Raw genomic sequence first — 25,957 nt, 5'->3', positions numbered from 1 at the left:
TAATGGCCAATGCTGCAGCTTCTTGCTCTCATGCCTTCTCTTTACTTGTCCTTCCCATAACAGATCTAATGATAATAATAATACATTTTATTTATGGGCGCCTTTCAAGAGTCTCAAGGACACCTTACAAAAATATAGCAGGTAGAGGGAAAACATGTAAGGGGAATGAAATAAATAGTAGAGACATGACTAGTACACAAAGTAAAGACAGAATACAATTCAAAACACAATATGAGGCAATTCATGCACAGATGAAAAAGGAGGGGGACGTTTTCAAATGACGTTTGAAATGACCTGAGAAAATAGGTGCATTTTCACAGAGTTGTGAGTGTGTGGAACTCTCTGCCTCAGAGGGCGGTGGAGGCTGGTTCTCTGGATGCTTTCATAGAAACATAGAACATAGGTGCAGGAGTAGGCCATTCGGCCCTTCGAGCCTGCACTGCCATTCAATATGATCATGGCTGATCATCCAACTCAGTATCCTGTTCCTGCCTTCTCTCCATACCCCCTGATCCCTTTAGCCACAAGGGCCACATCTAACTCCCTCTTAAATATAGCCAATGAACTGGCCTCAATTACCGTACAAGCTGAGTCTATCCAGTCTTTCTTCATATGAAAGTCCTGCCATCCCAGGAGGAATCTTTCGAGAGAGAGTTAGATAGAGCTCTCAGGGATAGCGGAGTTAAGGGATATGGAGAGAAGGCAGGGACGGGGAACTGATTGTGGATGATCAGCCATGATCACACTGAATGGTGGTGCTGGCTCGAAGGGCTGAATGGCCTACTCCTGCACCTATTGTCTATTGCCACTGGAGGAAGGTAACACATTATTTAAGATTTCATTGTACAGCCAAGGATTAAGCTTTGATAATCTTGGACACCAGTCTTTGGAGAGTGGGGGAGGGAAACTGGAGCACCTGGAGAAAACCCACACAGTCACAGGAAGAACGTACAAACTCCACACAGACAGCACCTGTGGTCAGGATGGAATTCAGATCTGTAGCACTGTGAGGCAGCAACTCTACCCGCTGTGTCACTGCGTTACCCTGTAGTTCTGTGAAGATACAATCATCACAAATTGTCCATTTGCATCAAACCAGATGCAGTTTAAAAAGTATACAAGCACGCTGAGAACAAGTTTTCAAATGCACGGCCATGCATGAACAAATCTAGCATGGGAATAAACCAATCTGTTTGTTGGTTTTGTTAGGGGTTTCCAAATGGAAATAAACTAGCATCAAAGATGTCTAGACAGACTATGCCCAGATAACATAAAGTTCTCGAGTACAGAACAGCTTCCTAAATACAATATTAAAAATATTTATATGCTTTATTGAATGCATCATTTTCTTGCCTTATTTTATCAGTGCTGCTAGTATACTTTTAAAGCTTCATCTCCAAACCTGCAAAAATGCAAGGATGTTATCGAAAGAGGCTTTTGATAAAAGCCTAAAGGTAAATTCTGTATGAAAGATATATTTAAATAAGAGCTCAAATAAGCTCTGAACTACATAGACTATTATAGTTATTATTGTTTGTTTGTTTATATGTGTACATATGTGTGCGTATATGTGTATATATATATATATATATATATGATCGGTGTATATGTGTGTGTGTATATATACACACACTGAACTTTTTTCTTGTTAATTATACTGTTTGCAATGCACCATGTTTACATATTCTGTTTAAGAAGGAACTGCAGATGCTGGAAAATCGAAGGTAGACAAAAGTGCTGGAGAAACTCAGTGGGTGCAGCAGCATCTATGGAGCGAACGAAATAGGCAACGTTTCGGCCCGAAACCCTTCGGGTTTCGACCCGAAACGTTGCCTATTTCCTTTGGGTTTCGGCCCGAAACATTGCCTATTTCCTTCGCTCCATAGATGCTGATGCACCCGCTGAGTTTCTCCAGCATTTTTGTCTACCTTACATATTCTGTTGTGCTGCTGCAAGAAAGAATTTCATTGTTCTATCTGGGACACATGACAATGAAACTCTCTTGACTCTGGATTCCATTGACTCTTGACTCTTATAGAAGGCGTCCAAGCTGTAAAGAAAAGTTACCGATATATCTAAATTGGAATCAGAGTGTGCTTCGTTCACTCGTGTGTCAGACGGCGCGTAGCTCACTGTTGGCTTCCGTCGTCGTCCAACATGTTGGCAGAATTGGTCCCCGACGCATCACAAAATGCATCGTGTCGTCGTTTCTGGGGATCGCCACAAGGAGGCTTCTGCCGTGATCGCCAGAGTGTGCTGATTAAAAGGATGGCTCGAATAGGAGAGCAGCGAATCAACATCTGTGGAGGAACAACATCTGTGGAGGGAAACGTTGCTTTGGGGAAAAAGCCTTCATCTAGTTTCACATTGGATACGACTAGAAACATAGAAACATAGGTGCAGGAGCATTCGGCCCTTTGAGCCAACACCACCATTCAATATAATCATCTAAAATCAGTACCCCGTTGCTGCTTTTTCCCCATATCCCTATGTGACAAGTAATGTATCTTGTATCTTGTATCCCCTGATTCCTTTACACCTACGAACTAAGTCTAATTCTCTCTTGAAAACATCCAGTGACTTGGCCTCCACTGCCTTCTGTGGCAGAGAATTCCACAGATTCACAACTCACTGGGTGAAAAGGTTTTTCCTCATCTCAGTCCTAAATGGCCTACCCCTTATTCTTAAACTGTGACCCCTGGTTCTGGACTCCCTCAACATGGGGAACATTTTTCCTGCATCTAGCCTGCCTAATCCTTGTACAACCCCTCAGTTTTAACCCAGCACTTTGGACATCTCGCATTCTTCCTTCACATTTTGGGTGACGTTTCGAGTTGAGACCCATCTTCAGACATCAGTCTGAAGAAGGGTTTCAACCCGAAACATCACCCATTCCTTCTCTCCAGAGATGCTGCCTGTTCCGCTGAGTTACTCCAGCATTTTGTGTCTACCTTCGGTTTAAATCAGAATCTACAGTTCCTTCCTAGACATTCCGTCTGGGAGAATTGTTTTCCCAGCTATTATGGCGTTAGCATAGTTGTTGTGACAGTTAAAATCCAATTGAACAGACCCCCAATTACACCAGGTGACAGTGAAAGTTCTTGCTAAAGTATTAGCTTGATCTTTGAGGGAACATCTATCTCTGTGGGTTAGCAAGAAGTACCTTGCTGCCGACTGTAAATTCCTGGCTATCGTGCAATGGTGGTGGCTGAGGAAGACATAGTGTAAATATGATCCAGGGAGGAGGCTTCTCAGGATGCTTAACAAGATTAGAGAGATTGGAACATGAGGCACAACCTCATTGTCGTTCAAGCTAAATTGTTTGATATATCCTGACTTTTTGCTCCAAAGTACCGAAGTATTTTTAATGCAGACACAAGGAACTGCAGATATGTTGGAATCTTGCATAGAATAGAAAGTACCAGTGGTTATTCAGTACAACGGTAACTTTCTTGAGGTGATATTTGATGAGAACAAACTACTGCCTCAGAAGGCAGTGGAGGCCAATTCTCTGGAGGCTTTCAAGAGAAAGTTAGATAAAGCTCTTAAAGATAGCGGAGTCAGGGGATATGCAGAGAAGGCAGGAACGGGGTACTGATTGTGGATGATTAGTGGGCTCAACTGGGGAGAAAGAACTGCCAACAACCGAGTGAGGTGGATGACATTTGTCAATGGCCTATGCTCCCTAGAAGAGCAAAGGGCTTAAGAAGAAAAAGCCATGATCACATTGAATGGAGGTGCTGGCTCGAAGGGCTGAATGGCCTACTCCTGCACCTATTGTCTATTGTCTAATATATAGAAATAAAAAGCAACACATATCGCCTGGTATTAATACATTGTAGCACCCAGAAGCCTCTCCAATCGGCAATGCATTGAACAATCCAAGCAGTAACATGTCTTGGCATCAAAGTTGTTTTGCCTTCCTCTGTTTGATCTGTAGAACAAAAGAATGATGACGATTGGAATGACACTCAGCTCATGAACACTTCATATTTAAGATGGCACTAACTAATTGGTCTGGAGGCTACATAAATTATTGATTACAAACAAATGATTCATGTCTGGTACATCAACTTGCATGATGGATCTTATCAGCATTTCTTGGAGGACAAATGATGCAGATTACCGTGGAGAAATGTTCAATTTTATATAATCCGGGGAAGGGTATAATATCTAAACATCAGATTAATTGGCTGGAATGTTGCTGAATAGAAGTATAATGCATAAGTATAATTTAACTATGATATGAAAGGGCAGTTATTAAATTCGAAGATGCTGTAATCCATGGATATACTGCAACATATGTTTAGCATACATTGATGATCAAGAGTTCTCACTTGAAGGAGGATTTAAGCTTTCAAGATTCCTGGAGTGCAGGAGGCTGAGATATATTCTTGTAGAGGTGCACACAATCACTGAGGGGAAGGCTGTTTAACAGAGTCTTTTACCAGAGTATGGGAATCAAGAACCAGAGGACATGGGTTTAAGGTGCGACGGAAAAGATTTAATAGGAAATTGAGAGGCAACTTTTCACACAGAGGGTGGAGGGTTTATGGAATGGGCTGTCAGAGGAAGGAGTTAAGGCAGGTACAACACAATATTTAAAAGTCGTTCAGATGGGTACATAGATAGGAAAAGTTTAGAGAGATGTCGGCCAAATTTGGGCAGATGGGATTAGCTTGGATGGGGCGTCCCTGTCGGCATGGATGAGTTGGGCCGAAGGGCCTGTTTTCATGCGGTATGACTCGTTATACTCTTCCACAGAAAGGGAAAGATGATAAATGAACAAATCCAGTGGGGGGCAGCTCTGTTTAGCTGATAAAGATGTGAAAATATCGTGACGATGAAGATATGTGAGAATCAATATCTCTTTCTTACTGTTATTTGTTCCATCATCAAAGACCCAATCAGAATTCCACATCCTATGTGACAACCATACATTTTTCCATTGAATTCCTGACAGTTTGGAAGCTAATTGGTGATCAGAATTGGCACAGTGTCTGTTATACCCTCCTCTAAGTAACGTGTTCACATCACCTACAGCATAAAAACCACCACTGGTAGAATCTGCGGATGCATTGTTAGGATTGAAATGGTGGCAATACCTGTGCTTACATGCTTGAGTCTGGAATAGGACCATGCTGTATAGGAAGCTTGCACAATCTTATGGCACGACTGAATCATTCTTTGTTACAATAGACGAACAGTTCAGACCAAGGATCGTTGACGTGATACGGTACATTTATTTTCACGCTCAGTACATGCTCCATGACTCGTTGGGTATATCCAGCATTTCCTGTATTTTTCTCTCATCTCCAATGTCCATCCATATACCTCGACACAGATCGTGTTTCAACACGTGTAGGAAGGAACTGCAGATGCTGGCTTACACCGAAGATAAAGACACAAATAGCTGGAGTAACTCAGCGGGCCAGGCAGCATCTCTGGGACTTTGAAAGGTCTCGACCCGAAATTTCACCTATTCCCTTTCTTCAGAGATGCTGAGTGAGTTACTCCAGGTTTTCGTGTTTCAACGCGTTACTTTGACCGAGTCACCGGGAACGTTGAACCACAAGAGACTAGATGTTAGGCAACAAAATCTTTATCAAAACACAAAGTGCTGGAGGAATTTCAGTGGGTCAGGTAGCATCTGTGGAGGGAAATATTGTGAAGTCGACAGGCAACGTTGAGGGTCCCGATCTGAAACGTCGTTTGTCCATTTCCTCCACAGATGCTGCCTGACCCGCTGAGTTCCCCCAGCACTTCGTGTTGTTTTTTTTCTACCTGCATCATTGATACGTGGTCTACTGGTTGCATCCGATTTCGTAAATTACTGAGTCGCACGAAAAATGGCCGGGATTAAAACTAAAGTCTAGATTCGTTTCGTCTCTGTCATTTAAAAAAATGCATACAATTCTGGAGTAAGTAAGGTGGTGGTTTGTTCTAACATCACATATTATTGCATATTAGAGATGTCTGTTTAACTGATTAAAAAATCTCAGAGACAAACAAAGGGCAGAAAATGTTGGGAATTCACACAGCAGACGAATTTAAAACAAAACAATGGACCAATGTACAGAGATTCAGATCCTCCCACTTCCAAACCGTCCTTGGCTTTGCACCCACTTAATGTTTAAATTTCCATTTTGCGTCATTTGTTTTTCTCAATGTGTACTGTTTCTCGCTTATGTAACAGCCTGGTCCGAATGGAATCGATGAGGATAAGGAGGAATGGTGTAGTAAAATGCAGTGACTGTCAGTGGATGTGTGTGGGTTTTGGACTTGCAGCTAGCTCGCCTTCTCGGGAGCAGTTCCAGGCAAGGACGTCTGATGCAAGGGAGAGGGGGGGAGCAAGTTAACTCTCGGTGGCTCAGGATCACTGCGTCACTGGATCAGCAGCTTGGGCGGAGTATTATGTTATTTCCCAGGAGCGGAGTGGTGCATTAGACAGCCAGCGTGTTTCAGTGAAAACAGAGAGATCGCAAGAAATAGATAGATCGCACCAGCACTCCAATAAAAATAAAAGGACACAAAGGAAACTGTTGTTGGACATCTGAGCCAAAGGGGACCGACTGCTTGTGGATTGAGATTTGTCATTTGGACTGAGGTTTTTGCCTTTGGACCGGGGCTTGCATTTGTCTTTGCACCGAGCTTTGAATTTGTGTCTTTGGACCGAGGTTTGCATTTGCAATTGGACCGAGTTCTGCATTTGTGTCTTTGGACCCGACCTTTGCATCTGAATTTGGATCCGAGCGTTACATCTGAATTTGGACCCCGGGGGTTTGCATCTGTGTCTTTGCACCGAGCCTTGCATCTGCAACTGGACCGAGCTTTGCATTTGCTTTAAGCCGGCCAGGACGCGGGGATGGGATGAGATGAGACGAGACAAGGATCCCATCGGTGTTGGTTCGTTGCATTAAGTGAATCGCATCGGCCGGGGGCTGGGTGGGTGGGTGAGGGATGGAGGCGGTGAACGGGACTGCAGACAGCAATCAGCAGCAACAGCAGCAGCAGAAGAAGATGCCGGGCGAGAAGAAGAAGGTGCATCGTGAGCCGTCGCCGGCCAGACCCAAGGCTGGGGTGCGGGGTTGGTCAGTGGGCCGGGTGAAGGGGCAATGCCGCCTGTCCAGACACGGACACGGACACGGACACAGCCCGGGGCTCAAGGATACACGGCCGGGCGCGAGCGGCAAGGCGGCCAGTGCCGGGCCCGGGGCGGAGGGAGCGCGGGCTGAGCTCAGGGGTAAGAAGGCGCCGGCAGCAGCCGCGAGCGCCGCGGGCGGGAAGAAGAAGAAAGCGGTTGCCCGTTGGAAGAGCCCGCGGGCCCAGGCCCACATCCACGGCCTCAACCCGGGCCCCGGCCGGCGCTGGGCAGCTGGAGCCACCGACAGCAGCTCCGACCTGTCGGCCCACACCAGCGACAGCGAGGCCCCGGCCCTCGCCCTCACCCTCCCCGGACCCGGCTCCGGCTCCCCGGGCAGCGGCCAGTCCGACAGCCGCCTCCACCTCAGCAACTCGCTCGGATTCTCCGACTTCAGCGAAGAGCAGCTGCCCGACGGCGGCGGTGGCCATGAGGAGGAGGAGGAGATGGTCAAGGAGATGGAGGAGCTGCGCTCTGATAACGACTACCTGAAGGTGTGTGGGTGGGGCCGGGCCGGGCCGGTGGTGATGGATGGTTGGGGTTGGTGATCTGGAGGTGAAGCTCATGGGGTTGGAGCTGATGGTTGAAGTTGTGGTGATGGTGGTTGGGTTTGGGGCTGATGCTCAATTGGTGATGAGTGTCAAGGTTGGTTGGGGTTGATGCTTTGGAGGTGAAGGTGGTGGTCTGATGAGTTGGAGCTGATGGTTATGGTGGTTGGAATTGGGGCTGATGTTCTGTTTGAGGGGTAGAGGTGATGGATAGTTGGGAATGGGGGTGATAGGTGGTTGGGGAGGGGGTGAGATGGTTGGAGTTGGGGCTGATGCTCAGTTGTAGATGAGTGTCAAGGTTGGTTGGGGTGAGGGTGATGGTTGGGGTTGATGCTTTGGAGGTGAAGGTGGTGGTCCGATGAGTTGGAGCTGATGGTTATGGTGGTTGAGTTGGGGCTGATGCTCAGTTGTAGATGAGTGTCATGGTTGGATGTGGTATGGGTGATTGAGGGTGGAGTGAGATGGTTGGAGTTTCTATTGGGGAGGTGATGGTTGGTTGGCAATGGGGGTGATGGATGGTTAGGGTGGGGTGAGATGGGGTTGATGCTCTGGCGGTGAAGGTGTTGGGTTGGAGCTGATGGTTAAGGTTGGGGTGATGGTGGCGTGAGATGGTTGGAGTTGGTGCTGAGTGTCATGGTTGGTCGGGTGAAGGTGATGGCTGGTTGAGAGTGGAGTGAGATGGTTGGGGGTTGATGCTCTGGAGATGAAGGTGCTGGTTTGTTGGCTTGGAGCTGATGGTTGAGGTTGGGGGAAGAGATGGTTGATTAGGTTTGGGAATGATACTCAGCTGTCGGTGAGGTGATGGTCGGGGCAGGGGGTGATGGGTTGTGGTTGGGGGAGATGATTGGTTGACGTTGATGGATCTTTGATCCCCAAAACCACCCCTTTTCCCCAACCTTGGGTTTAGGGATGACGGTCGGTTGGGGAGGGGGTAATGGTCTTTTGTGTCCGGTAATAAAGGCTGCTGTGGATTGAGAGTGATGGATGATCAGTTCAGTCTTACTGTCTCCGACTACATTCTATCTCTGTCCCACCCACTACTCTGACATCAGTCTGAAGAAGGGTCTCAACCCGAAACGTCACCCATTCCTTCTCTCCAGAGATTCTGCCTGTCCCGCTGAGTTACTCCAGCATTTTGTGTCTACCTTGGAAATTTAATACACTGGATAGGTTTCATGCTGCTTGCAAGTGCATCACAGTGCTGAAGTATGACCTGGCTAACAGCTGAGATCCCTTTTGGGTTTGATCTTGTTGTTTCCACATCCTAGCAACTGCCCAGGTCCAAATGAATGATGAATACATCTTGCTGTTATCAGAATGAGGGACTGTTTCAGCACCACAGTACTACTGTGCACCCTTGTTATTGTTCCAGACATGATTCTTGTTCTGGAACTTCCTCTGTTGGTGGAAGCCAACTGGGAATGGTTTTCCCAAATTTTCAGAAGGTTCAAGGAAACGCTAATTTCTTGATTTCTGAAGATAGTGAGACTGAATTTTTATTCTTTTTGAGTCTTTGCACAATCATGGCTCGATTCCAATATTTATAGAAACTAGGTTAAGTCTACACGTGTTACCCGTGCCAATCTTGATGCACAGCGCTGCCGTTTGTTGAAATTATGAATGAGTCATTGTTCTTGATACCTTTGCAAAAATAATTGTACTGACGGAGGAATGGGGGGTGGTGGTGGGATGTGGGCGGACAGGTGAAATGTATTTCTATTGGTATTCTGTCAAAGTATGTAAAATGCTAAACTTTAGTCATATACGTTCAGTCTGTTGAAATATTTACCCATAGTTTCAACAACACCCAAATATGCTTTGGGATGTTTTTCCAATTACCAGATAATTTGTCGTGGGTTACATACTTGTAACAATTACATTCTTGTGGGTTACCTTCTTATGGACGTCTGTACAATCATGAGGGGAATAGATGGGGTGAATGCACAGTCTTTTACCCAGGGGAGGGGAATCAAAACCAAAAGGACATATGTTTAAGGTGAAAGGGACAAGATTTAATACAAGCCTGAGGGCAACTTTTTCACAGAGGGTGGTGGGTATATGGATTGAGCTGCCAGAGGAGGTAGTAGAAGCAGGTACTATTACAGCATTTAAAAGACTTGTGTAAGAAAGAATTGCAGATGCTGGTTTAAACCGAAGATGAACACAAAATGCCAGAGTAAATTAGCGTGACAGGCAGCATCTCTGGAGAGAAGGAATGGGTGAATTTCAGGTTGACAATAGACAATAGGTGCAGGAATAGGCCATTCGGCCCTTCGAGCCAGCACTGCCATTCAATGTGATCATGGCTGATCATCCCCAATCAGTACCCTGTTCCTGTTTTTTCCCCATATCCCCTGACTCTGCTATCTTTAAGAGCCCTATCTAGCTCTCTCTTGAAAGCATCCAGAGAACCGGCCTCAAAGTGTTGTAGAAATACAGAGTGCAGCAAGGAAATTCAAATGCTGGTTTATACCCAAGATGCTGGAGTAACTCAGCGGGACAGGCAGCATGTCTGGAGAAAAGGAATAGGTGACGTTTTGGGTGCAGAGAATTCCACAGACTCACAACTTTCTGTGAGAAAAAGTGTTTCCTCGTCTCCGTTGAGACCCTTCTTAAGACTTGTGGCAGGTACATGGATAGGAAGGTTTAAAGGGATATAAGGCAGATGTAGCAAATAGGACTATCTTAGATAGATAGGGTATCTTGGTCGGCATGGGCAAGTTGGGCGAAGGGCTTGTTTCCGTACTGTATGACTCTGACTAAGCGCGTTAAATACTTTTTTGCCTAGAGCAAATATTTGGAGTACTGGGTAGAAAGGAAGAGGTAAAAAATAAAATTTTGCGTAAACTACACTGGCACAGGAAAGTGCCCAGGGATGAGCAGGAGATACTGATATTGATCGTGCAGTGTGTCACTGATGAGAACAACTCTCCTGGATGAATAAAACATGGTATCACAATAAGGTGCACTGTGGTAGCATCATGCAGAAATGTTTGAAAATGATCATCAAATGTGGAGCCTGTTGGGATTAAAGATGAGAAGAGGAATTGAGGGAGAGGGGAACGGTTGTAACACAAGTGAAAGAAACTAACCTGGGTCAGGGTGGTGTTCTGTCACAACTTTCAGTCTTGAAATTTGAGATGCCAGCAGTAGGATTCTGCAGTGTTTCTAATTTTATTTCACAGTGGAAAGTATCTTTAAAATGAGCAGCTCAATCCTACAAGATACTTTGTCACAAATACTATCCAAAAATGCTGTTTTAAAGCTGCAATTATCTAGTATATTAGAGTTTGTCACGCGTTTAATATTAAAACCTGAGCTAACCATAGGCAGCTTCAAGCCTAAGTGAATGATCGAGCCCGAATTGGGAAGCCAGGCTGTGCCCAGGAAGTCTTTATGGCGCAGAGCCAGCAAATGTGTATCACTGGTTACTACAGCTAATGCAAGTGTCATATTGCAAAAGTTGCAACTGTGGAGGCACAGAGTACAGATGGGCAAACTTAAATTGTAATAATGGACCAGGTGTGAGATTTAAAAATACATACCAGTATCTATGCAATGAAGAAATGCCTGGTGTTTAGAAAAAAATGAAAGGCAATGGGACATATGACATTGGTTGCTGTGACAAAGGGTAGTTGTTAGGACTGTTCTCCCTTGGCTTTAGGGTTCAAATGTTAATAATTTTGGACCACTTTGAGCCCCCATCTTGGCTTTGAGCCAGTGAATTACCGCTCCTCATAGCCACAGGTCAGCAGATGCCTGAGGTGTCATCATGGCATCAAGAGTAGAATTGGCGGTCACATGCATGAGTGTGTGATATGGCAGGAGGGTTTATATAATACATGCAAATCGCAGTGTGAGTGGATGGCAGCAATGGGTGGCTGGACAATGGTCGGTGCAACACTCGTGGGCCAGTCCTGGATTTGATTCGGCCTTTAACCTGAGGTGAATATGTTCAATGGTGTAACTGCTATATATTTTAATAAAGCAAATCATTGCATTTTTTGCACAAAATAAGAAAAATATAGACACAAAATGCTGCAGTAACTCAGGTCAGAAACAGGTCAGGCAGCATCTGGAAAAAAGGAATAGTTGACATTTCTGGTCGAGAAGGGTCTGGGGAAGGGTCATGCCCCAAAACATCACCTATTCCTTTTCTCTGGAGATGCTGCCTGACCAACTGAGTTACTCCAACTTTTTGTGTCTTTCTTCAGTTTAAACCAGCATTTACAGTTCCTTCTTACACAAGAAAAATAGAGAAATGGATTTTCAAAAGTAATGTTTAAATTATAAAAGTCTCACCCACTTATGTCCATGTGGACTTGTATATATTTTTCTAATATCTTATGCTCCCATCAGACTAGGCTAAGTAGCCTAAAAGTGCATCCCAATCTAAAACATCTCTTTAACACAAAACCAATTAGCTTCTGTCAGTCTGTCTTGTGTTCATTTAACAACTAAAAGAATCCAAACTGAATAGCACTTTGTATAACAGTTCTCTTACCCCATAACCATATCATATGACTTGCTGCAAACAACAACGTTGCAGAGCTAATATTCTTAAAATAGTATGCTGATTTTAAAAAACTACGTTTCATTTCCTTTCATGATATGAATGATCCTCCTATGACTATCTGCTTCATGCCGGAAAACATATTAGACGGTGTGTGAGAAGTTGTCTCACATTATTATTATTTTTTAAATTAATTATTCAAGATTCTTACTGTTTGTGTGTCAATTTGAATAATCTGAATGTACAGTGTGGAATGATAAAATAGTACTTTTCAAAAATTGATTAATTTTATCATTAAAAATATAAAATTCAGGTTTTTTTTTAAAAAGCGTTCCTTTCAATGTATGTTTTAGCGTATAGCCCTCAATTTAATTTAATAACTTAATAGAAAGCAGCAGCATGATCAAGCAAAGAGAGTGACGTCTGCAGAAAATTCCAGATGTTTGATTAGAAAGACACACTGCAACATTAGTGACAACATGTGTATATAGTCAGATAAAATGACGTAACGATTTTTATGAAAGTAATTTGTTCGTTCTTGTAGCTCACGTCAAAATTTTAAAATTGAAAAGGTGTTAAACTGGAGCTACAAATTTAATTCTTTGGGAAGAATTGGACAACTCCTCCTCAACTGTACAACTCCTTCCTCTTCTGCCGTGCCCTTCCCCTTCCCCCAATCTTTGCAAATCCCAATCCTGGACTTTCCACTTGTCATTTTAATTTCATGTTTCATGTATCCTCTTGTGTTTTTATGATTGTTGACAGACCAATTTCCCTCCTGACATAAATAACATTCTATCGTATCATATTGTAGAAACTGGAGGAGAAAAATGCCCAGTGTTAGCAGCCTCCAAGACTGAGTGGTAATATCCAATCACATTTGAAAAAGTATCTATGTTTCAGAAAGAACTGCAGATGCTGGAAAATCGAAGGTAGACAAAAGTGCTGGAGAAACTCAGCGGGTGCGGCAGCATCTATGGAGCGAAGGAAATAGGCAACGTTTCAGGCCGAAACCCTTCTTCAGAATGTTTTGTCGCTGGATGGGTTAGGAATTGCAAAATGGCAAAAGGTTTTTGGGGAAGGGGTGTGATTCTGAGGGGACAAAGTTCAAGGGCTGAATTGGCAGATGGGTGGTGGGGTCATGGAAGGATTGCTGAACTAGTGCTGAGGTGAATATTGATGGGATGTAAAGAAAGCTGCAGGGATAATTCTGCTTTTCGATTGTAATTCCTCCAGTAGTAAAGCTTGTGGGCATTACTTGGCTATGTTGTTTAGTTTGAAGGGTGGCTCTGATGCTTCCTCCCCAGATGCTGATAACCAACCAGCAGCAATAAGTGCCTGTTGAACTTGGTCGAGAGCTGGCAGGCTCGCTGGTGGTTACGGGGCCATGCACATGCACACTTCAAATTGCAGATATCCCTTCAGACAATCCATCCCACTATAGGTCTGGAGCCCGGGAGTAGAGGATATTGGGTCTAATAAGAACGACAATGGCACAATGGGCTAAGTGTTCGGCTGGCGACCGGAAGGTAGCCAGTTCGAATCCCGCTTGGAGTGCATACTGTCGTTGTGTCCTTGGGGCAAGACACTTCACCCACCTTTGCCTGTGTGTAAATGTAATGTAATTATGTGAAGCACTTTGGGGTCAATGCAAGTTGACTAAAAATGTGCTATATAAATAAGATTATTATTATTATTATTATTATAAGAAAATGTCCAGTCCTTCAACCCTATCTCCTTCCCCAACGTTACATGAGCCTAGTGTCCTGACAAACTAACTTAAAATGTTCAGGCACCCCATGCGGAGTTGTTCATATTTCTTATAGGTTCTTGCTTCTCTACATTTACTGTGAATCTCAATACCGACTTTGGTTAATCTGACACTTGAGTAAAACATAAAAACTCTTATTTATGCAGAGCCTTTCATGATCGCTGGCCATCCCAAAGTCCTTTAACTGCCAATTAAAGAACTATCGAAGTGTGGTCACAAGCAAAGATCCTGTAGGATCTTTGGTCACAAGTGTGAAGTAGGAAACGTGACTGCAAACTGAGCACTGCCAGCTTCCTTAAGGAGCAAGGTGATAATGACCAGATAAGCTGTTTTAGTGATTCCAGTTGCATAAATATTTTCCTGGACACCAGGAATAACCTGTGCTATTTAAAGTAAAGTAGTGCCCTGGGCTCATTCCTACACTGGAATCTTACCCCACACATAATGCACTCACATTTCTGGGATGGGATTGAATCTACACCCCTTGTGACGCAGCCTAGAGTGCTACCAGCTGGGTCACAGCTGACATAGCAGTAAGACTGGTTGTCAGGCATTCGAGACAAAATAAGGGATCCTGAAAATGAAATTTCAATATTTCTGGCCTGTATTATTTATTCTCCCTTCAGCAGTGGAAAATATTGCTTCATGTATGAAGCGGCCCAACAGAACACACCCTGCCACCTATGAGCAACACTGATGAGTAATGAATGCCGTTTGCAGCATTGCCTGTATCCTGAGAGAGTTCAAAAGCTGTGCAATCATGAGCTTTGAAAATTTGATTCACATTGGTGCATTATTTTTTTTAACATAGTTCAATATTTTTACGCATGTTTGTAAAATAACCCGCAATTTTAATTTTGTTTAAGAATGAACTGCAGATGCTGGAAAAATCGAAGGTAGACAAAAATGCTGGGTAAACTCAGCAGGTGAGGCAGCATCTATGGAGAGAAGGAATGGGCAACATTTTTGGTCGAGACCCTTCTTCAGACTGAACATTTTAATTTTCTCTCGTAAATGTAACTTCTGCCATGCACACAGTTTATAAAAAAACGACATTGTCTTAATCTCCTTAAAACTGAAGAATTGGTCCTAACTATACCACTATTCCCATGGAATCTCCCCTTGCCAACGTACAGCCTGGTGTAGGACAGCCCTCATCCATTAACCCCACACTTGACATTGAAATTCCACCTTGTGTTCACAGGAAGTGGTGTGTTCAGTCCTTTGATCATTCTGCCTGTGATCATTTAAATTCTGCCTGCTCAAACGCAAAGCCCTAATGTATATGCAGCTGGTCTTGCCAAGCATCAAGGAAACCTACACTCTGAACTATGAATTTCAAGTAATATCCCACCATGAACACACCCACTCTTTCCCCTCCTCTCCCACCCATTTTTCCCTTTTATCCCCTCGCTCTTTCTCCTCCCCTTCTGCTCACAACTCTCCCATGGGCTAGGCATTTCACACCTCTTCTTTCCTTATTTGACACCCTTTTGTCACCTTTTCACCTCTTGCCTTTGTCATTTACTCCTCTTATTTGCCAATCACCCTCACATCACCTGCATATCCACCTCTCATATGCCAGGCTTTGTCCCTCCCTCAGCTCCCTTTCTCCAGCTTTCTCCCATCAGAAGAAGGCTCCTAACCCAAAATGCAGTCTGACCACAGATGCTGCCTGTCTCGCTGAATTCCTCAAGGATTTTCTATTTAAACTTGGGCCTGTTTGCACAAACTGAATTGCTCTCCCTGGGAAGAATTTGTTGCTTAATGCTTTGTTGCTCTCGAGAATTTATTTCAAAACCAGTAAATTTCACGAGCACAAGTGTTGTAGCCATGGTCAGATTGTGATTTAATTTATTTTCAGTTAACGAGTGAGTGGTTTGGATATAATTTATTTTCTAATAATATCTGCTTTGTTATTGTAAAATAGAAAACATTTTGACTTGCTGAGTACAGCTGGGAAAATCACAGGAAGCTATGACGTCTGTTCACATCCAGTCCCACATCTCAGTGGGACGTTGAAGGTGTGATGCTCCTATTTTGTGATGCTTTTGCCCAGCAGTGCATTAATGATACTGCATAAAGGAAACGCCTTGCATGATAGTTTAATTGCCTTTCAAACAGCGAGAATACTGCAAGTTTATCAGCATGCTTTATTACTTCTGGATAATATTGTTATTCATCTATCCATCCATTCTGGGGAAACTTTCCAAGATCAACCAGTAGCTAAATCATTCTGTGTAGGAAGGAACTGCTGATGGTGGTTTAAACCGAAGATAGATACAAAAAGCTGGAGTAACTCAGTGGGTCAGACAGCATCTCTGGAGAAAATAAATAAGTGACGTTTCACATCGAGACGCTTCTTTGAGATCTCAATGCGATAAATCATTCTATAGTGCCCTCCATAATGTTTGAGACAAAGACCCATCATTTATTTATTTGCCTCTGTACTCCACAATTTTGAGATTTGTAATAGAAATCTCCGTTGCCGAACCAGCAGGTCGAGGAACAGCTTCTTTCCAGCGGCTGTCACTCTACTCAACAACGTAACTCGGTGACTGCCAATCACCACCCCCCCCCCCCCCCCCCCCCCCCCCCCCCCCCCGGACACTTATTATTTTTTTTATTCAAATCGTTTGCTATGTCGCTCTTCAAGGGAGATGCTAAATGCATTTCGTTGTCTCTGTACTGTACACTGACAATGACAATTTAAATTGAATCTGAAAAAAGGCCATTTTTATACATTTTGGTTTCACCATTTAGAAATTACAGCAGTGTTTATACATAGTGCCACCCCCCTTCCCCCATGTCAGGGCACCATAATGTTTGGGACACATCAATGTCATGTGACTGAAAGTCACGTTTAGTAATTTGTTACATATCCTTTGCATGCAATGACTGCTTGAAGTCTGCGATTCATGGACACCACCTGTTGCTGGGTGTCTTCTCTGGTGATGCTCTGCCAGACCTGTATTACAGCCATCTTTAGCTTATGCTTGTTTTGGAGGCTAGTCCCCTTCAGTTTTCTCTTCAGCATATTAAAGGCATGCTCAATTGGGTTCAAATCGGGTGATTGACTTGGCCACTCAAGAATTGACCATTTTTTTAGCTTTGAAAAACTCCTTTGTTGCTTTAGCAGTATGTTTGGGATCTTTGTCTTGCTGTAGAATGAACTGCCGGCCAATGAGTTTTGAAGTATTTGTTTGAAAGAGCAGATTGGATGTGTCTATACACTTCAGAATTCATTATGCTACTACCATCAGCAGTTGTATCATCAATGAAGATAAGTGAGACAGTACTTTCAGCAGCCACACATGCCCAGGCCATAACACCTCCACCACCGTGTTTCACAGATGAGGTGGTATGCTTTGGATCTTGGGCAGTTCCTTCTCTCCTCCATACTTTGCTCTTTCCATCACTCTGATATAAATTAATCTTCGTCTCATCTGTCCACAAGACCTTTTCCCAGAATTGTGGTTGCTCTTTTTAAGTACTTCTTGGCAAATTGTAATCTGGCCATCCTATTCTTGTGGCTAACCAGTGGTTTACATCTTGCAGTGTAGCCTCTGTATTTTTGTTCATGATGTCTTCTGCAGACAGTGGTCATTGACAAATCCACACCTGACTCGTGAAGAGTGTTTCTGATCTGTCGGACAGGTGTTCGGGGATTTTTCTTTATTATGGAGAGAATTCTTCTGTTATCAAGTGTGGAGGTCTTCCATGGCCTGCAAGTCCCTTTGCAATTAGTAAGCTCACCAGTGCTCTCTTTCTTCTTAATGATGTTCCAAACAGTTGATTTTGGTAAGCCGAATATTTGGCTGATGTCTCTGGTTTTATTCTTGTTTCTCAGTCTCATAATGGCTTCTTTGACTTTCATTGGCACAACTTCGGTCCTCGTGTTTATAAACAGCAATAAAACTTTCCAAAGGTGATGGAAAGACCGGAGGAAAGACTAGGTGCTGAGAGCTCTTTTATACCTGCATTAAGGAGGCAATTAAACACGCCAGAGCAATTACAAACATCTGTGAAGCCATGTGTCCCAAACATTATGGTGCCCAGAAATGGGGGACTATGTATAAACACAGCTGTAATTTCTACATGGTGAAACCAAAATGTATAAAAATACCCTTTAATAAAATCTGACAGTGCGCTTTAACCACATGTGAAAAACAGGAAGGCAGATTACTATCTAAATGGTGCCAAGTTAGGAAAAGGGGAAGTACAACGGGATCTGGGGGTCCTTGTTCATCAGTCAATGAAAGTAAGCATGCAGGTTCAACAGGCAGTGAAGAAAGCGAATGGCATGTTGGTTTTCATAACAAGAGGAGTTGAGTATAGGAGCAAAGAGTACAGGGCCCCAGTGAGACCACACCTGGAGTATTATATGCAGTTTTGGTCCCCTAATTTGAGGAAAGACATTCTTGCTATTGAGGGAGTGCAGCGTAGGTTTACAAGGTTAATTCTCGGGATGGCAGGACTGTCATATGCTGAGAGAATGGAGCAGCTGGGCTTGTATACTCTGGAGATTAGAATAATGAGAGGGGATATTATTGAAATATATAAGATTATTAAGGGTTTGGACACGCTAGAGGCAGGAAACCTGTTCCCGATGTTGGGAGTGTCCAGAACCAGGGGCCGCAGTTTTAAGAATAAGGGTAAGCCATTTGGAACGGCCACGAGGAAACACTTTTTCTGACAGAGAGTTGTGAGTATGTGGAATTCTATGCCTCAGAGGGCGGTGGAGGCAGGTTCTCTGGATACTTTCAAGAGAGAGCTAGATAGGGCTCTTAAAGATAGCGGAGTCAGGGGATATGGGGAGAAGGCAGGAACGGGGTACAAATTGGGGATGATCAGCCATGATCACATTGAATGGCTTGAAGGGCCGAATGGCCTACTCCTGCACCTATTGTCTCTTGTCTATTTATTTTCTATTACTAATCTCAAATTGTGGAGTACAGAGGCAAATAAATAAATGATGGGTCTTTGTACCAAACATGGAGGGCACTGTAAATGTTTTCCAAGCATAAATATTTATTTTGGGTACTGTACAATCAATCCTTTCTAAGAGATACTGGATGATCTTCAAATCATTGTACATTGGCTGTTCTTGTTTGGATCATTGTGGTGGTGTGTACAGTGGTTTAGTCAGCATTCAGCACAGCAGCCGGAGTTCTGGACTATTGATCCAAAGATGCAAGTTCCAGGCAGCTGGGCAATTTATATTCAATTAATCAAATACATCTGGAGTGATAAATAGTTGCAGGTATAGTAGAAATAAAACTAGAATTTTGTCATTAAAAACCTATTTGGTTCAGCATTGTCCTTCAAAGCCTTGCCACGTGTGACCTAATATGTGACTCCAGATCCACCAATATGGTGACTCTTAACGTCCTCCACAGTTCAGGGATAGTTCGGAATGAATGACAAATTCTGGTATTCCTTGTGACACTCGCGTTCTCTGGATGAATAAATAACAAAACAATACCAGTGAGATCACGTGCAGTGAAGGAGAAGGAGGCTGAATGCATCGATGAATCCCACAAGCTTCTGATTCAATCCCCTCACTGAATTTTACATGACTGGATATTGTGGAGAAATTGAATGAAATATCAAGTCAAGTAAAATTAATTGAATCTTCAACTCATATTTTGAACATCTGGACCAGTTTATTTCTCCATTTTACGCAAATACAAATGTTGAAGAACATTAAGTGTACTCACAGTTATTTAATTTACAAATGAATTGAATATTACAATTGTAATCTTTTTTCTCTATTTCATAATAATTTTCAACACCCTTTGAGGATTAAAACACCATGTAAAATAATATTACATGATAATAATACTGGATTTGTGTGCAAGCTCACTGTTACGTTGATCATTGCGAAATTTAGTTTGCCCCATTTTCTGACTTGTTTTAGATTTTTTTTTAAAACAAAATGCACTGATGTTTCCTTAGGATGAAATTGAAGAACTTCGAGCTGAGATGTTGGAAATGCGGGACATCTACTTGGAAGAAGACGTGTATCAGCTACAGGAACTGCGTCAAGAACTAGACAGAGCAAACAAAACCTGCCGCATCCTTCAATACCGACTGCGAAAGACAGAGCGAAGAAGCCTCAGAGCAGCACAGACAGGTCACGTTGATGGAGAACTCATCCGAAATTTAGAACAAGATGTAAAGGTAATTATAAATACTTTTCCCAGAAACTTGATTGGATTATATCAAAAGGGAAAATTATGTTCCCTCTATATGTTTTTTTTTATTTATCTTTATTTAGCTATCATCTCCCATTATGTCAAAAAAAAATCTTTCTATGTTTTTTTGTCCAGTGTTTATTACCAGAATTATGGCTGGATGTGTTTTTCAGGAAATGTTATTGTGTTAAGTAAACTTGCTGGAAGGTTTAGCTCTTTGGTCTAACGGAATCGAGGGATATGGGGAGAAAGCAGGAACGGGGTACTGATTTTGGATGATCAGCCATGATCATGTTGAATGGCGGTGCTGGCTCGAATGGCTGAATGGCCTACTCCTGCACCTATTTTCTATGTTAACTAGGTGTGAATGTTAACTCTGCGATGAAGTATTTAGGGGTACTTTCAAAAATCTTGTTATGACAACCTAAAAACTAGTTATTACTTGCACAATTTTGGAAGCTGTAAAGTTTGCCTTCCTCTTGGAAACCAATTACTTGGAAATCACGCCTTTAGCATCCATTAAATCGTGGCAACTTTAAAAGCTGTGGCTATGAGGTACCCTGAGTCTTGGCCACGTCCTGTACAAATCGGTGACATATTGTGAGCTATTTAATCCGTTTAACAACTGCAAACAAATTATAAATTGAGTCATTCACCAAATGTCCCTTCCTGTGGGGGTGGGGGAGCGAGCTCGTATGTTCTTGCACCAGAGGGGGGAGGGGGGGTGGAGCTCATATGTTCTCGTACCATAATTTGCCTCATCATGCCCTATCCAGTCATTTATCATGCGTGTTTTCCCTGAATGTTTCAATGAACAATTGGGCATGGCACCAAGTTGTTTATTCCCTGTTTGACAAGTTGTGACCTCTATAGCCACCTGAAACCAGCTAAATACTCAAGGCCAGAGAATGAATTGTATTCCTGCTCGGACCTCTTGGTTGCACTAATAGTTGGTCAAGTCTTGGAACCGCTGCAAACCATCAAGGGAATTGGCAGTTATTAGGTTTTGAAGCAATTGTGCACAAATTCTCTTCACGTACAGCGACTATGACAACAATTCCTGTAAAATTTCAAAGGATAATTTATCCTGTACTTTAGATTGGTAATAAGTACCAACAAATATGTCAGCACTGTTGCTTCCAATCTGAAGTGTACTGATATGTTTTTGAACTTTGTATGCTTGCTTGTTTAGATTCCAGAAAATAAAAGTAAAATTTGAAGTCCCAAAATGTTTAAGCTTGAAGATTGAGGAACACATTAATTTCATTGCCATTTACTGTGTGGTATTCACTGAAACTTGCACATTTTAACTGGGCATGTTAAAGATAAAGCAAAAATATGTCAATAATTAATAATTAATTAATGATTGAAGATTAATTATTAAGGATGCTGTATACCAGTTTCACTTTTGTTAACACTGGGATGGATTTAAAAACTTGGAGTGATTCATTTTTCTAGTTAATTCAAATTTATTCTAAATTTAATTAATTGAATTAAATAGCTTTCTAATGAACAAATTATATCCATTCTAATGACACTTTTTCTGGAAATAATTGAGTTTAGATTAGGTGATTATCATTGAGGTAAGAATGAGGTTTAATTTGAACCATGCCAGCTCAAAGCATGAAGCAAGTATGCATGTATTTGCATTAACAGAATGTATAATTTAAATTTGCACCAGACCAAAATCCTTCTCTTCAGTGTGTTACTTTTCTTTAACGAACAGATGATGATGTTTGGGGAATATCTTTGCCTTTGTAAAGTCTTGTGCATTTTTCAACAAAAGTAATTACGTTGTGTCATGGTAAGACTTGCACATAGTACAAAGACGGAATTCCAGAGTGAAGCAAGGAGGAAGACAAATATACATTGGTTCAGAAAGCCTGGTCATGCAGTTTTGGAGACTGATGACATGTATTTGCAATCTGGATCTCCAGACGGAATTCAAACTTGAAACAGTTGCATAGCATACGTTTAAAGTTTTAACCAAAGTCCTGAGGTTGGCTATTTTGTGGTGGTGTGGTGCAATTAAATCCAGAACAATTTGGCCCTGAGAACGGCTGTTTTAAGTGTTTGCGTGTGCGTGTGTGTGTGTGTGTGTGTGTGTGTAGAATATCTGGTGTTAGAAAGTGAGCAATTCAGTTATTGGTGCAAAATCTTTCCTGAGTTGTGGGCATCACTAGGAAGGCCAGCACTAATTGGTCATCCAGGTGTGCCTGAAGAGATGATTGCTACTTTCTTGTGCTGCTACCTTAATCTTGGTTTTGAAGACTCTTTTAACACTGTTAACACAAGATTTCTAGTATTTTAACACAATCACAGTGGAGTTGCAATATATTTCCAGATTGAGGTGATGTGTCATATGGACAAGAGCTCACGTGTGTTTCCTTATGCTTGCTGTCTGCGTCCTCGGAGTTAAAGACTGTAATTCTGGACGGTTCTTGTGAAGAACCTTGGGCAGTTTAATTACAGGGTACCTTGTAGTTTCTATGTGCATGTTGTGGTGGCAGTTTATCAGTGGATGTTTAGGATGATGGATGAGGTGCCTACCAGTTGGCTTGCTTTGTTGCTGATGGCGTAGAGGTTTGTTTGAATGTTGGAATTGTGCTCGTCCAGGCAGATGGAGAGTTTTCCACAGTAATCATGACTGGTAACTTGTGGGAAGGGTTTGGAAAGTAAGTGAGGTAGGGCACTCTACAGGGAATACCCAGCTTCATAACTGTTGCTTTTGTCTGCATAGACATCTGGTCATCTGGTTGCCTTCCAGGAAATTGGAGACATTTTGGAATTTATAATGGTGTTGAATGTTAAGGAGAGGTTGTTCATCTCCCTTGCCCAAAGTGCATTGGCATCACTGTGTTTAGTTTAGAGATACAGCATAGAAACAGGCCCTTTGGCCCACTGAATCCACGCCAACCATTGATCATCCGTTCATGCTAGTTCTTTGTTACCCCACTTCCTCATCTAATCTACACACTAGGGATAATATTTACAATGGCCAATTAACCTACAAATGTTATCTGCCACTTGTCTGCCCAAGCCTGAATGTTTTATGGTCATAGACATTGGTAATCTGAGACCATGAGAATGGAGTTGCAGCATCAATGAACCCTGTCCCTATTTATCTTCTGATGCATCATTGATGTTATCTTTTGAAGGCTTCATAAAAAACTGTTAGTCATGCTTTGGAATTGACCTCCCAATCCAGTCCTCTTGTGTTCATTCTAATTAGTGGTGTGTTTTCCTTCTGATTCCCATGTGTTAGAACTGCTTTATGTAACACTTCAAATGCCAATTTCCCACAAAGGCAGTTGGTCTTTTGGTAACTATTCTGCCGATGGTGAAACCACTCGTACTGGAAGAGCTTGGAAAAACTTTGCAGCTGGTTCTGAAGTATGAGTTACAGGTGCACAACCTTTTATCCGAAAGCCTTGGGACCAGACACTTGTCGGATTTCGGACATTTTCGGATTTCCTAATGGAAGATTTTTAGCGTAGATTAGGTAGGTAGCGCGGGCGGCTTGAAAAGTCTGGAGCGGCTGCCTCCTCCCCGGAGACCGGGGAATCATTGTAAATCATTGCATAAATGTTAGTCAGTTAGTTTGGAGGGATTTTATGTGGTGGTGGTGGGGTGGGTGGGTGAAGGGGGAAACTTTAATTCTTAGTCCCCTACCTGGTCGGCGACTCCCAACATCGCGGAGCTGGGGGCTCTGTCCGGCCGCGGGCGGCGCCGGTTGGAGCTCCGACCCCGGCAACTCTACCCCTGGCTGCGAGGCGCTCCAAATCCAGCGCCGCCCGCGGTCGGACGCCCCCCACCCCAGCTCCGCGAATGTTGGGAGAAGGCGGCCTCCGCGCCCTGGAGCTTACCGCACAGCGACCCGGTAAGGCATTGCTCGCTTCCCGCTGGTATCCCAGCGCTGCGACGCCGCCGACTCCCAACATTTGCGGAGCTGGGGTGGGGGGCGTCCGGCCGCGGGCGGCGCTGGATTTGGAGCGCCTCGCAGCCAGGGGTAGAGTTGCCGGGGTCGGAGCTACAACCGGCGCCGCCCGCAGCCCCACCGGCCACAGCGCTGCGGAGCTTACTGCACGGCGACCCGGTAAGGCATTGACCGCTCCCCGCCTCTCCGACCAGGTAGGGGACTAAGAATTAAAGTTTACCCCTTCAACCCCCCCTTCACATAAAAGCCCTCCAAACTAACTGACTAACATTTAAGCAATTATTTACAGATGTTTAAGTGTCTCTACGGTCTCCGGGGAGGAGGCAGCCGCTACAGTAGTACAGACCTGGGTTGACCGTGGGTCGTTTCGGGTCAAGTTTGGCGCCAAACGCGAGCTTTGGTGTGCAGACGACATCCTGGAAAAAATGGCCGGTTTTCGGAGTTTTTCGGTTTCCGGAACACCGGATAAAAGGTTGTGCACCTGTATCTAGTCATAGAATCCTAGAGAGATACAACACAGAAAGGTGCCTCGGCCCACTGAGTCCGTGCGGACTATCAAACCCCTATTTTTTACACTAATCCCTACCCTAACCCAGGGCAGGTGGAATGTAACCAGTGCACCCTGAGGAGATCCACGTGATCACAGGGAGAGCATGCAAACTCCACACAGATAGCCCCAGATGTCAACTTTTAACCCAGGCCGAAGAAGCTATGACAAAGCAGCTCTGCCAGCATCACCGTGCTATCCTAGAAGTGTGGAGTCTTCTGTGTTACAGTGAGTTGTTATTTGGTGTTTCTTGACAGCCCTGAATGAATGAGACTGTTTGAAGTTTAGCTTCTGTGATAGTGGGATGTTGGAAGCTGACTTAGATGGTTTGTCTACTTACCATTTCTGTCTGCAGAAGGATGTAAACATTTAATTTGGGTTTGTCTTTCCCCGTGCAACATTACCGAAGATGTTCATGATGTTTCCTGCCAGTTGCTTAATTGTCGTCCACCATTCGCAACAGCAAGGCTTTGATCTGACCCAGTGATTCTGGGAATGCTCTGTTGTGTCCATAACCTGCTGCTTTCCCTTTGGCGGCCATGTTACTCCAGATTGTAACTTAATTAGGTTTAATTTGGTTGAGTGGTCTGTTTGTATTAGATGTGTTGGCAAAAAAGAACCCAAAATAAGTGTGGTTCTCTTCACAACATTGTTTTAACTCAAGTTGTGAACTGGTTGACCTTCTATTAATTATAATTTGCTGTCCAACACCTGGACATTAGAAATATTAGATGTTATCAGCAGTTCTGATAATTTAATTTGGAATGCAACAGCCGTAGTCTTGCAGATTAAAATTCACTGTGAGGAAGCCCAAATGAGTTTGAATTTATTCCTAATTTAAAGAGCATTAGCATTAAAGTCCCTTTGAACCTCACTTACTTTTTTTACATTTTAATGTCTGATTAGAAGATTGATTTGGTATCTTCCTGTTTTACTAGTACTTGAATTTTTCTGATTGTCTGCATTGTCCACCCCCATCTCAAACCATTCTAATGGAACGTTACGCTTGTTCAGTCTAAATTTCTCTGTGACAGTTGTATTTATTCTCCACCAAAAATTAAGATGAAATATGCCGTGCCTTCTGCCTTTGCAGATACATTCTTTTGACTGAAGAATGTTCATTCCAATATAGCTGAGTAAAACATGTGTTTGGGTGGCAGAAGGGTTTAGTTAATGACTCTGAATGGTGCAAGTGTTGGCTTCGGTGTTGGCTTGTCCGCAATGCTTTGGGATAGAAATGTGAAAGATCAGAATAGCACAATCTCAACTTTTTTTTATACGCCAATGTTGTCTCTCCACTTTG

General features: G+C 43.2%; 1 protein-coding gene across 1 annotated transcript in view; it reads left to right on the top strand.

Annotated features, from left to right (window-relative positions):
- The first annotated feature begins 5,839 nt into the window (after positions 1 to 5,839).
- The window catches only part of LOC129707548 (protein SOGA1-like), a 68,485-nt gene continuing 48,367 nt past the window's right edge, over positions 5,840 to 25,957 (top strand). Inside the window, 2 exon segments of the mRNA XM_055652680.1 lie at positions 5,840 to 7,635; positions 19,932 to 20,156. Of these exon segments, the coding sequence (XP_055508655.1) occupies positions 6,961 to 7,635; positions 19,932 to 20,156 (900 nt within the window). The 5' untranslated portion in view covers positions 5,840 to 6,960.

The sequence above is a fragment of the Leucoraja erinacea genome, chromosome 21 (assembly GCF_028641065.1).
Source record: "Leucoraja erinacea ecotype New England chromosome 21, Leri_hhj_1, whole genome shotgun sequence".
Classification (NCBI taxonomy): Eukaryota; Metazoa; Chordata; class Chondrichthyes; order Rajiformes; family Rajidae; genus Leucoraja; species Leucoraja erinaceus.
Note: the sequence above shows the minus strand (reverse complement) of the source record. Positions and strands in the feature narration are given on the sequence as shown.